The sequence below is a fragment of the Nelumbo nucifera genome, chromosome 7, assembly GCF_055504915.1.
Source record: "Nelumbo nucifera cultivar China Antique chromosome 7, China Antique-T2T, whole genome shotgun sequence".
Lineage (NCBI taxonomy): Eukaryota > Viridiplantae > Streptophyta > Magnoliopsida > Proteales > Nelumbonaceae > Nelumbo > Nelumbo nucifera.
The window spans coordinates 16,658,395-16,671,842 of NC_142655.1; the positions used below are offsets into that span (position 1 = coordinate 16,658,395).

Genomic DNA, 13,448 nt, shown 5'->3' on the forward strand with positions numbered 1-13,448 from the left:
ACCAAAATGTGAAAAAACAACACAAGGAAAAAAAGAATTAGAGAAAGTATAAAATGGAAAGAAACTAATAAGTTTGGCACTTTGGATAAATGATTTATTTTTTTTTAAATATTTGTTAGCTTGGTCACCGAATCAGGTCAAATTCAGACGGGAATGTAAATCTCAAAAAAAGCAGTTTATCTTTCCTCCATTTGTTTTTTTAGTAAATGTAAATACATAGTTCTTTTTCCTTTTTTTTTCAAGGCTTACGCCTTAAAGCGCCTTGAGGTTTTGCCTCACCCTTTTCACATCCAACTGCCTCACCTCTACCTTTACCCTTTTAAAACCTTAACTGTATTTATATTTATTGTGAAAATATTTCTTCTCTACCCATAAAACAAAATATTTTTTTGTGCAAAATAAAATATTTTTTCTGCAAATATGTAGCTTGTAAAATGGTCCATATAAATTGCAAAGTTGAGTTAGCTTTTCATTTACAAATCTATCTTCTTACCAAATAGACTTTTAGCTGTAATGAATGCAAACATGATTTTTTATCAAAAGCCCACTTGAATACAAATTTACTTCTTTTTTATTGATGTACTTTTACATCTTATTATCAATGTAAATATGCATTGGTTTGTCATTTGTCAATGCAAAAATATAATGTTGCCAAACATAAGCAAAAGTGAACCAAAGTGCAAATTTACCTTGAACTAGGATTTACACTCTATTTGCACCATTTCCAAACACAGCCTAAATTTACCTTCATGAATTTGGATCATTTGGATATATCACTTCATTAGTGATGAGGGCAGATTTGGCCCTCCAATGGAATTATGACCCCTAGCACCTCACGGCAGCTCTCCAAGGAGCTCGCCAAGGAGCTCAGTAGCTCTCCAAGGAGCTCGCCAAGGAGCTCGACAGCTCACCAAGGAGCTCACCAAGGAGCTAGGCAGTTCTCCAAGGAGATCGGCAACTCACCAAGGAGCTCACCACCAAGGAGCTCGACAACTCTCCAAGAAGCTCGCCAAGGAGCCTGCCACCAAGGAGCTAGGCAGCTTTCCAAGGAGCTCGCCACCAAGGCAGCACACTCTGCTCATCAGGGTGGCTCACTACTAGGGAGCTCGTCACCAAGTAGCCACTAGGGAGCTTGTCGCCATAGGCAGCTTGCCACTTGCAGGGTAGCTCGATACAGAAGAGCAGTTCGGCATACCGCAGGAAGATCTCCTGCCTGACAAACATACCTGACAGATCTGGTGGCAGCGCCCACATCTCTTGCCAGGCGGCGTCGTGTCTGCCGTCTCTGAAAAGCATGGCACGCCTGACGAGTCCGTACCCTGCAGTGGCAGCCTGCTCCTGCCACCTCAGTCCTGGCAGTAATGGCTAGGGCAATGGTGGTTACGCCTGATGTGACTGGGCACTGCTATATAAGGACTCCGACCCCCAAAGCCAAAGGGGAGAGGATGAAAAAATGGAGGTAATCCATACTCTCTAGCTCTCTCATTCCTCTAATATCATCTTCAAGCCCTCTACAATCAGAGTGCTAACTTAGGCATCGGAGAGTCCCCACCGGGTAAATACCCCTATGCCCCCTGGTTCAGTTCTCGCATGTTCCTCAAGCTCCTGCCACCTATAAAGAGGAGGAAAGATGGAGTTCTCGTAGGTTCCTCAAGCTCCCGCCGCCTACAAAGAGGAGGAAAAGATGGAGTTCTCACAGGTCCCTTAGCTCCCGCCGCCTACAGAGGAGTGGAGATCACCTCATGCAGAGGGCAGTCGGGTCACGCTACACAAGGGAGCTCCACCATCCTCTGAGTTACAGGCCGCCTAGGAGCAGGTCAAATGACGAGTCCACCAAGGCAGCTCACCACCAGGGAGCTCAGCATAGCTCTCCCCCGGGCAATTCGCCATCAGGGAGCTCAGCATAGCTCTCCCCCGGGCAGTTCACCATCAGGGAGCTCGGCATAGCTCTCCCCAACTCGGCATAACTCGGGCAGCTTGGCATAGCTCTCCCCCAGGCAGTTCACTACCAGAGAGCTCCACCATCCTCTCCTAGGAGCAGGTCAAATGACGAGGTACTTAGCCAAAAACTAAAAAATTGGTACGTGACCAGAAACGGTTACATCAATTATTATCACAAAGATTTAGAGGATTTTCTCCTATGTGAATTGTTAAAATATCTAAAAAATAAATCAAAAAATCTATTCTAAAATCAAATTGGCTTTCAAAACAAAAACACACATGTTCGTAAATGCATTAGGGGTCGCAAATGGGTGGGTCGGGTTGGGTAGGTAAGGGTTGAATACCAATCCACCCATATTGACCCACCAACCCACCATGACCCATCATCAATCCTTGTTAAAGGGTCATAAGTAACCCACCCATATTGACCCACTTGACCCATCCATATTGACCTTAACCTCTCTCACCCATACTAACCCACCAACCCTCGCCTACAAATACAAAAATGGGTTGGGACGACCCATATACCCGAAATAATAATTTTTTAGAGAATAATCTCTCTCAAGACTAATACGTGACAAAAAACAAGTCAAGTCAACCCGTATAGTTGAAAATGCAAAAATTGTAGATAAATATAGAAAATACTAAAAAATTGCAGAAATTTCAAAACTTTTGTAGAAAAAGTCAGAAAATATGCAAAAAAAATACCAAAAAGTTGCAAAAAATACATGAAAAACACTAGAAAATACCAAAAGAATTACAGAAAAATAAAAAAAATACAAAAAACCAAAAAATTATGAAAAATGCAAAAAATACTAAAAATTGTAGAAAATTCCAAACTTTTGTAGAAAAAAAAATCAGAAAATAAGAAAATATTATGCAGAAAAGCACCAAAAATTGTAGAAATGTAGAAAAATACCAAAAAAATGCAAAAAATTATAGAAAATGCATAAAATAGTAGAAAGATTGCAAGAAATGCAAAACAATGCATAGCTTTTATAGAAGTGCTTTTGCAAAAATACTTTTATAAAAATACTTCTATAGAAGTACTTCCGTAAAAGTACTTTTACAAAAGCACTTTTATAAAAATGCTTTTATGCTTTCATAAAAGTACTTTTATAAAAGTGCTTTCGTGTAAAAGTGCTTTTATGCTTTCATAAAAGTGTTTTCTTAAAAGTACTTTCATAAAAGTGCTTTCATATAAAAGTACTTTTATACTTTTATAAAAGCATTTTCGTAAAAGTACTTTCGTGTAAAAGTACTTTTGTAAAAGTGCTTTCGTAAAAATCTTTTTCACAAAATTACTTTATAAAATTGCTTTTGTGTAAAATTGCATATGAACACAAAACTTAATAAAATCTATTTTATTTCACTTTTAAACTTAGAATGAAATATGGCATGGTGGTTTGGAATTGTAATGAGATGTGAATGTGTTAGGAGGCTTGAGTTTGAGTCACTTCAACTATTGTTTTTTTGAGATTTGGCGAGTAAAGATAGAATTGACTTTGACCCAATCATTGACTTGTGCGACCCAACCCATCCTGACCCTAATGGGTACCCTTGACCCGACCCATCCTGACCCTTTTTCCACTGACCCTAATGGGTTACTTGACCCATATTGATCCGTCAATAGATTGGGTGGGTATGGATGGGTTGAGTGGATCGAATGGGTTAGGGTCAAGATTGCCAGCCCTATCCATTGTGCCTTTTGTTAAAAAGATGAAATAAAAATATATTCTTGAGTTTCTAGTTTGGAAAATATGTTTTCATGTGATGATCTATCATCATGTTTCATCATCGTCATGAAGCCTTATCCCAACTATATGGGATCATCTATCATGACCACGAGAGTTTGGAAAAAGTTTTAAGTGCCAGTTTGGGAGGGTTTTAGCATTTGCTTGAGTTGCATTGACTGAATCACTTTGGAGAAGCAACCAAAAATAGCTCCGCTGGAAAATCACTTTCTTAGTTCATATAAGCATAATTTTGGATTTCCAGGTTTTTTACCAAACATGGCTTCATGGCTTTTCTTATGGGGCCTACCTTGCAACACCAAAAGCCGGTGCATGAAAGTCCTCCCTAGTGGGCACTAAATGCTAACTACCGACCAAACGTAACCCTCTTCTTTTTATCTAAACCTGAGATTGGCAATGTATATAAGCTCGCATTGGCAGAAGGATATGATTCCTAAAGAACTTTGGCCTATGATCAGAAGCCACTTGTTCAAGAATTTTAGCTTATTCTTCCTCCTCAAGTTGCTTCTTAACCCCTTAGAATGAGAATTTCTTTTTAAATTTAAAAAGTAAAGAAATAAAATATTGAGCTATTTAAACTCAATCACCCCCTAAGAAAATAGAGATCTTTTAACACCAGCCCGTGGCATCAAACAAGTCTCTTTAGTAATATCCATATTGCCAAATTTGTAATCATTTTGATGGTTTGAAAAACAAGAATGGGTGGCCAATGGCTTTTGAAACACACTCCCTCCAAAGTCAAAGCAAAAGCATTTTTAAGAACATGTTTAAATTTTTGTGGTGGAAAAAAGAAAAGAAGACTAGGTATCATTTTGTTGGTCTGATGTCTGATATCTAAAAAGCAAAAAAAAAAGAAAAAAAAAACGTTAAAAAAGTACTTTGAATTTTTTTTGCCTTATATCTATAATATTTTTAAAAACAAGAATAGTCTCAAGAATATTTTTTGAGGATAAAATTTACCCTTCCGTATTTAAATTTATTAATAAAAAATGAAGGCAAAAGGGTAATCAATTATTGATACTAAATGAGTTGAAAAGAGACAGATATAAGATATTCAATACATTCAATTTCCTCTCATTTAATCCAACACTTGAGGTATTAACTTGCATTCACCTTCATTGAATCATATATTTAAGGAATTTTGGTTTCTTCTCATCATTAATTTCTACTAATTAAATCCATACAAAATAAATTAATAATTTCAATGACATAAAAACATACTTTTAAAATCTACTTGAAAAAAAAATAGTGTTTTCATCTAAGTGGTGGTAAGAAATTAAACTATTTTGGGTCAAATATCCATGTTGCCACAATTAAATAATAAAATTCAAAATTTGATAAAATGAAAAATTTAAAACCAATTAGAAATAAAACTATTTTCCTATTATCTCTCATTAAATCTTATATTAAAGTATATTCTCTCATTAAATCCACAAAATAAATTTTAATAGTATAAAAATAAATATTTTGAAAAATTTGAAAACAAAACTAATTTCTTCCCTCTCAGTGGTGGGTAAGCAATTCAACCATTTTGGGTCAAATGGGTTAATAAACAATGTCATAATTGAATAATAAAAGTTAAAACAAATAAAATATAATACAAAAATAAAAAGAATTGGATATATCTTTAATATTATATATTCATTATACTAAATAAAAATACGTATGAAAATGTAAGAAGTAATTTTATTAATGATGAAAATGGAATGCTAAATTTAAAATCAACCTAGAAATGAAATGACGTCATAGTCAAATAATAAAATTTTAAAAATAAAAATATTAAAAACACAAAAATAAAAAATAGAAAAAATTTGGCACATATCTAATGTTATATATTCATAAAAATAAATATTGGGTACATCTTTAATATTATACATTCTTTATATTGAACAAAAATAAGTATTATACATAAGAAATACTTTTATCAATGATGGGAATGTAATACAAAATTTAGTGTCAATGTAGAAATCAAACTATTTTTCTTTTGGATTGTGGGTTAGTGGTTTGGGTCAAATGGATGGTCAAATGGTTTATTCAATGATATAATAATTAAATAATAAATATGTAAAAAATAAAAAAGTACAAGTAATCAAAAGAATATATAAAAATGTTATATATTAATTATGTTAAACAAAAATTAACTATGATTTGTAAAAATTATTTACATAATGTAAATGATATATAATTTGAAACTGATATGAAGCAAATCTATTTTCTTATCTATATTGTGGATCAATGATCCAACTTTTCAAAGAAATTGATGTCATAATTGAGTAATAAATATTTAAAAAAGATAGAACATAAACATTGAAATGTACAGAATTTTGTCGCATGTGGAACATTTATAATGTTATATATTCACCATAGTAAATAAAAATAAATGTTAAAATAAAAAATATTTTCATTTATGACAAAAATGGAATACAAAATTTAATAATAATGGTTGTTATTGTAATTTAAAATTTCCACATGCAATGCATGTGCACATATACTATAAGCATATCAGTTTTTATCTTAACTATGCTATATCTAAAATTCAAGTAATTAATATGAAAATCTTTTCCCACATGCAATGCACATGCTTAAATACTAAATACATAGAATGTTAAACTGGATTGGGATGGCAATTTTCCCTATAAAATCGGGCCCCACTCTATATAGGTCAGGTTTGCCCTAATCTTAACTGGGGATCGGGTGGGGACAGGGTTTGCATTCCCTAAACCCGCCCCGAACTAGGTGGTAAATTATTAAAATATTCCTAGTGTTAATATTCATTTCTCTTGAATTCCCCCTAAATTCCAAACTAAAATACCCCAAATTCATATAACCCTATTTTTAAAACACCCCTCATATTTTGATGTATTTTTAGTTAGTTTTCTAAGGGTGGGGAAAATTCAAGGATTCCCTCTCCTCAACGAGGGAAGGTTTCTTGCCCTAAACCCACTCTACCACCAAGAAGAAGATGGAAATGGGGTAGGAGATTTGGCTATGAGGTGGAGACAGGGAAGGGGTGCCCTACCTTGAACCCACTCCATTGCCATCCCTATTAGCTAAAACCTAAATGTTGAATGTTGAATATGGTTACTTTACAATTTTGGCCCTACATATTTTTATGAGAATGGACATTTACATTAATTATTACTAATATTAATAAATTTACAACAAATCATGATAGTAAGGTGTTGGGGACATGGCTAAGCTGGCCATGAGGCCCCTAGCCATCTGTCACAACTCGACCCGTTGATAGATATAAATATAACCCTAGCAAGTGCACTAATTATTAAGTAGTATAAAAATATCATTTCCACGGGGATTTAACAAAATGAGTATTAGAACTACAGTCTTCCCTAATTATTTGGACAATCGAAATTCAGATTTAAGAGTAAGAACTAATGAAAATAAAAACTAGAAAAAGAAGATAAAAGCAAGGACAATCAACAACCAAATATGCAAAGGATGAAATCGCTAGGGCTTTAGGTCCACCCAACCAATCTAATGAATATTGATGGATACAATTAACCAAGATTAATTGTTATTCCCATAAGCTGAAGTTTTTCCCAATTTTATTTAATATTCTTTCCCAAGATATATTAAACCTATTTCTATCAAGTAACCCCTCGATCCCTCAACTAGAGTTCTCAATAATAGAAATGCATGAAGTGCAAGAAAAACTCATATATTCATATGAATCATGTGTATATATCCCTATATACCATTCAATTCACACCATGAACTATGTGGTCGAGTATATAAATTCCTCTCCCGATTCATTCATATACACCGAATCAACTAAGAGATGGCCACTCCTAATCGCATTAAGCAAATAATTCATAGACTATATGGAAATCACAATCTTGGATAAATCATAATAATAAAAATATATTCATTATCATGGTTCGGCTTTCCACAACCCTAGCTAAAAACAAATCAGTTCATAATAAAGGAAATAAAGCAAACAAGATGAAAGAAAGAACTCATGAATTCGCCCAGGGTGCTGAGATCTCCTCTTCTTCTTGTCGCCACCTCCTTCTTGAAGCTTTCTTGATCTCCTTCTTGAAGTTCTTGAAGACCTTCTTGATTCACTTCAGAGGGACTTCAGGAATTCTTCCAATTGTTGATTGATGATCCCTCTACCCCCTGTAACCTTGGCAGGTAACTCTGCCCCAATTTCCCTGGAAACCTACTTCAATCAGGATACGGACCCTCTAGCTATAAAAAGGTACTCCATGCTCGAGATAAGGGACTTTTGACTTCTAACGCCCACACTACTAATTAGCCCAGACCAGCATCCTTATAGCTCGGCATGGCCATCCACCACTTCCTACTGACTTAAGCGTCGGAGTACATACCTGGGGGTAATTCCTCGGGCCTCTGATTTCTTCCTTGATCACAGATCTTAAAGTGTGGCCTCGTCCTTGAAGCTCGGCCCCGACCTGCCAGCAAGGACAATATGATTACCATCCTCGGTTCGTGCATAACCTTGGATTAAGCAGCATCAGATTGGCGTCGTCTGTGGGAACAATACAAAAAGCCTTTCCCGGAAGTCTCATTCCTCGTTGCGCAATTAAGATGCCTAAAAACCAGTCTGAACAATCAGCTGGTCATTCCTCGTCTCGGGAGAACTAAGAAGTCCTGCAACCTTCGGCCGCAGTAGATCCAGCACAATTCCGAGCCATGCAGAAAAAGGTTAATAAGATCTTCGAATTCATGCAAACACTAGGGTCTGCCGCGCCACCCAACCGGGCTGTCCCCCCTCACGCCCCGACGTAAGGGGAGAGCGGACCGAGCATATGAGGTAGTACACGACCCGAAGGCCTGCCGCCACTGCCCGTTCCTGTGAACGGGATTACCATAGCCAGACATACCAGTCAATGCGCATCCCCTTCGAAGAAAGGCTCGACAAAAGGACGCCGCCCTTTGTAGTCTTAGTCACCGAGTCAAGCTCGACCAAGGATCATCCAACACAACCCAAAAGGGAGGCCATACACACTATAGCCCCAGACAACAGAGATTCCAAAATTAAAGAGCTCCAGCAATGTCTGGAAGAGTTAGAGCGCACTTCCACCCATAAGAGCGCAATTCCCATCGTAGACCAACCTGTGCAGGCCACCATGCATATCACCAAGGAGCCACCCTTCATCCATAGTGGACAAGATACCCCCTGTCGGATGGCGAGCCCCCCAATTCGACAAGTATGACAGGAACTCTAACCCTTTCGACCATGTCATGGCAATCAAAGCCCAAATGGTGCTACATGGTGCGTCAGAGGGACTGATGTGCAAAGCCCTTGTAACCACACTGCAAGGCCCTGCCTTGACTTGGTATTCCTCCCTGTCGCCGAGGTCTATAGCATCATGGGCCCAACCGGAGACCCAGTTCCTGGCACAGTTCACAGCTAGTCAGAAGCATTGGAAAATCTCGGCCAACCTTATGGAGGTTCGACAAAGAAATGTGGAGTCCCTTAGAGATTACCTGGCGAGGTTCAACAAAGAAGCACTCTAAGTCATGGACTTAAATCAATCAGTTGCAGTGATGGCCATACAACACGGACTCCGCCCTTCTCCATTCAACTTCTCCATCTCCAAGAATCCTCCTCAAACGTTGGCCGCGCTAATGAGCCACACGTAGAAGTATATCATTGCTGAAGAGGCCCAGGCACAGCTCAGAGACGAGGATGAGAAATTTGACAGAAAAAGAAGAGAGAACGACGAGCGAAAATCTGAGAGGTCGGACAAAGACCATAAGAGGCAAGATTGTCGGACCGACCATAGACCTCGCACCCCTCCGCCGGCCTATCGAAATTTCACGCCACTTAATGTTCCACGGTCTGAAGTTCTGATGCAAATCTACAACCGTGACTATGTCAGGTGGCCTGAGAAGATGAAGACGCAAAGTAACAAGAGGAACCAAGACAAATATTGTGAGTTCCACAAGGACCACAACCACGATACAGAGAACTGTTTTGACCTACGCAACCATATCGAAGATCTAATTAGGTGTGGTTATCTCAGGGGCTTCTTAGACAGAAAGGAGAAGTCAACCCAAGAGGAAAGAAGAGCGGATGAAGCTTAGCAATCTCCGCCCCGAGGCCCCCCAGCCAGCGTCATCCATGTGATATTGAGAGGAATCGCCTTCGGAGGGGAAACAGCTAGGAACGGAAGAGATATGCTCGACTACGCGAGATCGACAACTGAGGTCATGGGAGGAGGCGCGACACATCTATCACCTTCACTGACGACAACCTCCGAGGGGTCCAGACACCGCACGACGACACCTTGGTCATCACAACCAAAGTGGCCAACTTTGAGCTACGGCGGATCCTAATCGACACAAGGAGTTCTGCCAACAAATTGTTTGAAGATGCATTCGAAAAGCTTGGCATCGCCAGAGAATGGCTTGCACCAGTCAGCACTCCCTTGATGCGATTTTCAGGAAAGCGCCTCCAGCCCACTAGGCGGATAACTCTTCCCCTCTTGATCGGAAATGACGATGTGACTGCGACGGCCATGGTAGACTTCATCGTGGTGCGTTGCCCCTCCTCTTACAAAATGATCCTTGGTGGGCCGACCCTCAATGCCCTATAGGTCGTAGTCTCAACATACCACCTCGCCATGAAATTTACAACTAAGTATGGCGTAGGGGTGTCGCGCAGGGACCAAAAAATAGTGCGACATTGCTATCAGTTATCCTGTCGATGACCACGTTCAGTGACCGAGACATTGATGGCAGAAGCATATGACCTACGTGACGAATTAAAGGCACAACATGACCGACCCGTGGAAGACATCGTCAAGGTCCCCCTATTTGAGGAAGATCCCGAAAAGACAGTCCAAGTTGGCTCCCTGCTAGGCGACTACCTCCGAGAGGAACTTGTTCGACTACTGAGGAATAATGTCGATGTATTTGCTTGGTCGGCAGAGGACATGCCTGGAATCGATTCTGAAGTTATCACACATCGGCTGAACGTCGACCCCCATTACCAACCTATGAAGCAGAAGAAGAGAAATTTTTCATAGAGCGGTGGTAAGTGATCGCTAAGGAAGTATAGAAGTTGCTCGACACCGGCTTCATTAGGAAACTCAAATACCCCGATTGGCTGGTCAACATAGTGATTGTGAAGAAGATCAACAGAAAGTGGAGAATCTGCTTTGACTTCACCGACCTAAATAAGGCATGTCCCAAAGACAACTTTCCCCTGCAACGAATCGACCAGCTCATCGACGCAACAGTAGGACATGAGCTCCTAAGCTTCATGGACGCATTCTCTAGCTACAACCGGATCCGAATAGACCCGGACGACCAAGAACGAACGGTCTTTATCACTGATCGCAACTTGTATTGCTACAAGGTAATGCCCTTTGGCCTCAAAAATGTCGGCGTCACCTATTAGCGGCTGGTGAACGAGGTATTCAAAGAACAGCTCGGTAGGAACGTGGAGGCATATGTCGACGATATGCCCATGAAGAGAAAAAAGGCCGAACACCACCTGGCCAACCTCCGCGAAGTCTTCAACAAACTTAGAAAGTACAAGATGAGGTTAAACCCAAACAAGTGCGCCTTCGGGATTGGCTCTGGAAAGTTTCTGGGGTTTATGGTAACACAAAGAGGAACCGAAGCAAATCCGGAGAAGATAAAAGCCATTCTTGACATGCCATCCCCCCATACCCACAAAGAAGTGCAATGCCTTTCCGGGAGAATAGCCACCCTTGACAGGTTTATGTCCAAGTCCGCGGACCGGTGCCTCCCCTTTCTCAAAAAACTCAAACGGCCAAAGGACTTCCATGGAACAGAAAAGTGTGAGCAGTCTTTCCAGGAACTAAAGCATTACCTGAGCTCGCCGCCCCTCCTGACTAAGCCAAGCCCAGGAGACGAGCTATTGCTCTACCTTTCGACCGGGGATGAGGTCGTCAACTCAGCATTGGTCAAAGAAGAGGACCAGGTACAGAGGCCGATCTACTACACCAGCAAGGTCCTCAATGACGTAGAGACCCGGTACTCCAATCTCAAAAAGTTGGCTCTGGCCCTCGTCCCTACAGCCAGAAAACTCAAACCCTACTTCCAGGCCCACAGTGTTCGAGTACTCACTAGGTAGCCCCTCAAGTAGGTGCTACAGAGATCAGAAGTGTCAGGCCACCTAGTTAAGTGGAGCATGGAGCTGAGTGAATTCGACATCAAGTACACACCCAGGAAGGCAATCAAAGCCCAGGCCTTATCAGATTTCATTGTAGAATTTACATTTACCATGGAGGAATCGGCCCCTCTACCCCCAGCATGGACCCTCCATGTTGATGGCTCGTCAAACCAGCAGGGCAGTGGCGCCGATCTTATCCTCCTCGGCCCGGACAATGTAGTGTTGAAACACGCCCTCAAGTTCGAGTTCAAAGCATCCAACAATGAGGCTGAGTATGAGGCCCTGATTGCTAGGCTCCGCCTTGCTTTAGACCTCGAGGCACGACGAATCAAGGCCTTCAGCAGCTCTCAGCTCGTGGTCAACCAAATCCACGGCCAATTCGAGGCTTAGACTCCCTCTATGGCGAGCTACCTACAGAAGATGCAAGAGCTCATTTAGCAGCTCGAGCACTTCGACATCCAGTAGATCCCTCGAGCCGAGAATGTTCGAGCTGATGCCCTTTCAAAGCTCGCCAGTTCGCTGCAGACCAACCATGACTTAACTGTCTGGCTAGACATGACCCAACTAAACATTGCACTATCAGCCATCCTCATCCTTTCAGTGCAACATGACTCATCTTGGATGGACCCCATAATCGAGTATCTTCGAGCAGAAGCAAAAGACTCCAACATAGAGCAGCCAGGTATTGCCTGATACAGGATCAACTCTACGGCTGTTCTCACATGCTTCCCTACTTGAAGTGCCTCCCCCCAGCCGAGGCAAACTATGTCCTTACGAAAATACATGAGGGCATTTGCGGAGATCACCCTGGCACGCACACACTAACCCATAAGGTGCTTCAACGGGGGTATTTCTAGCCAACGATGAAGCAGGATGCTGCCCAGTTAGTCTGGAAGTGCGATAGTTTCCAACGTCACTCTAATCTACATCACTTGCCTGCAGCCCCTTTGAGACCAATCGTCATCCCATGGTCATTTTCCCAATGGGGGATGGACATCCTCAGTCCCTTCTCCACCATAGTTGCCCAGAAGAAGTTCCTTCTCTTAGCAGTGGACTACTTCACAAAGTGGGTAGAAGCCGAAGCCCTGGCACACATCACCGCCCACAATGCCCGAAACTTCCTTTGGCAGGGAATCATCTGCTGCTTCTGTATCCCACACGTGTTCATCATAGACAATGGAATATAGTTCACCAACAAGAAGTTCGAGGCCCTCTGTGCCGACCTAAGGATCGATCACCGGACTATCGCAGTACACCGACCTCAGAGCAACGGGCAGACTGAAGTAACCAACCGCATCCTACTACACGACTTGAAAACATGCCTAGATCAGGCCAAGGGAAGGTGGGTTAAGGAGTTGTCGAGAATTCTTTGGGCTTACAGGACGATCCCGTGAACTACCACTAGAGAGACCTCTTTCACTCTGACCTACGGGGCCGAAACCATGATCCCCGTGGAGATAGGTTCCCCAACCCTTCAGACATAGCTCTTTGATGAGGGATAGAATAATGAAGATCTACGCGCGGAATTGGACCTAGTAGAAGAAGCTCAGGACCGAGCACATGAGTTTTGACATGAGTTTTCCCATGGCTTTGATTCCCTTTAATGGTCGAAATTACCTAGA

General features: G+C 41.0%; 1 protein-coding gene across 1 annotated transcript; it reads left to right on the plus strand.

Annotated features, from left to right (window-relative positions):
* Nucleotides 1-11,844: 11,844 nt before the first annotated feature.
* Nucleotides 11,845-12,216, plus strand: LOC148790217 (uncharacterized). Its single transcript, XM_088892240.1, has one exon. It carries the CDS (start codon nucleotides 11,845-11,847, stop codon nucleotides 12,214-12,216), a length of 372 nt encoding a protein of 123 aa, XP_088748366.1.
* Nucleotides 12,217-13,448: the final 1,232 nt, after the last annotated feature.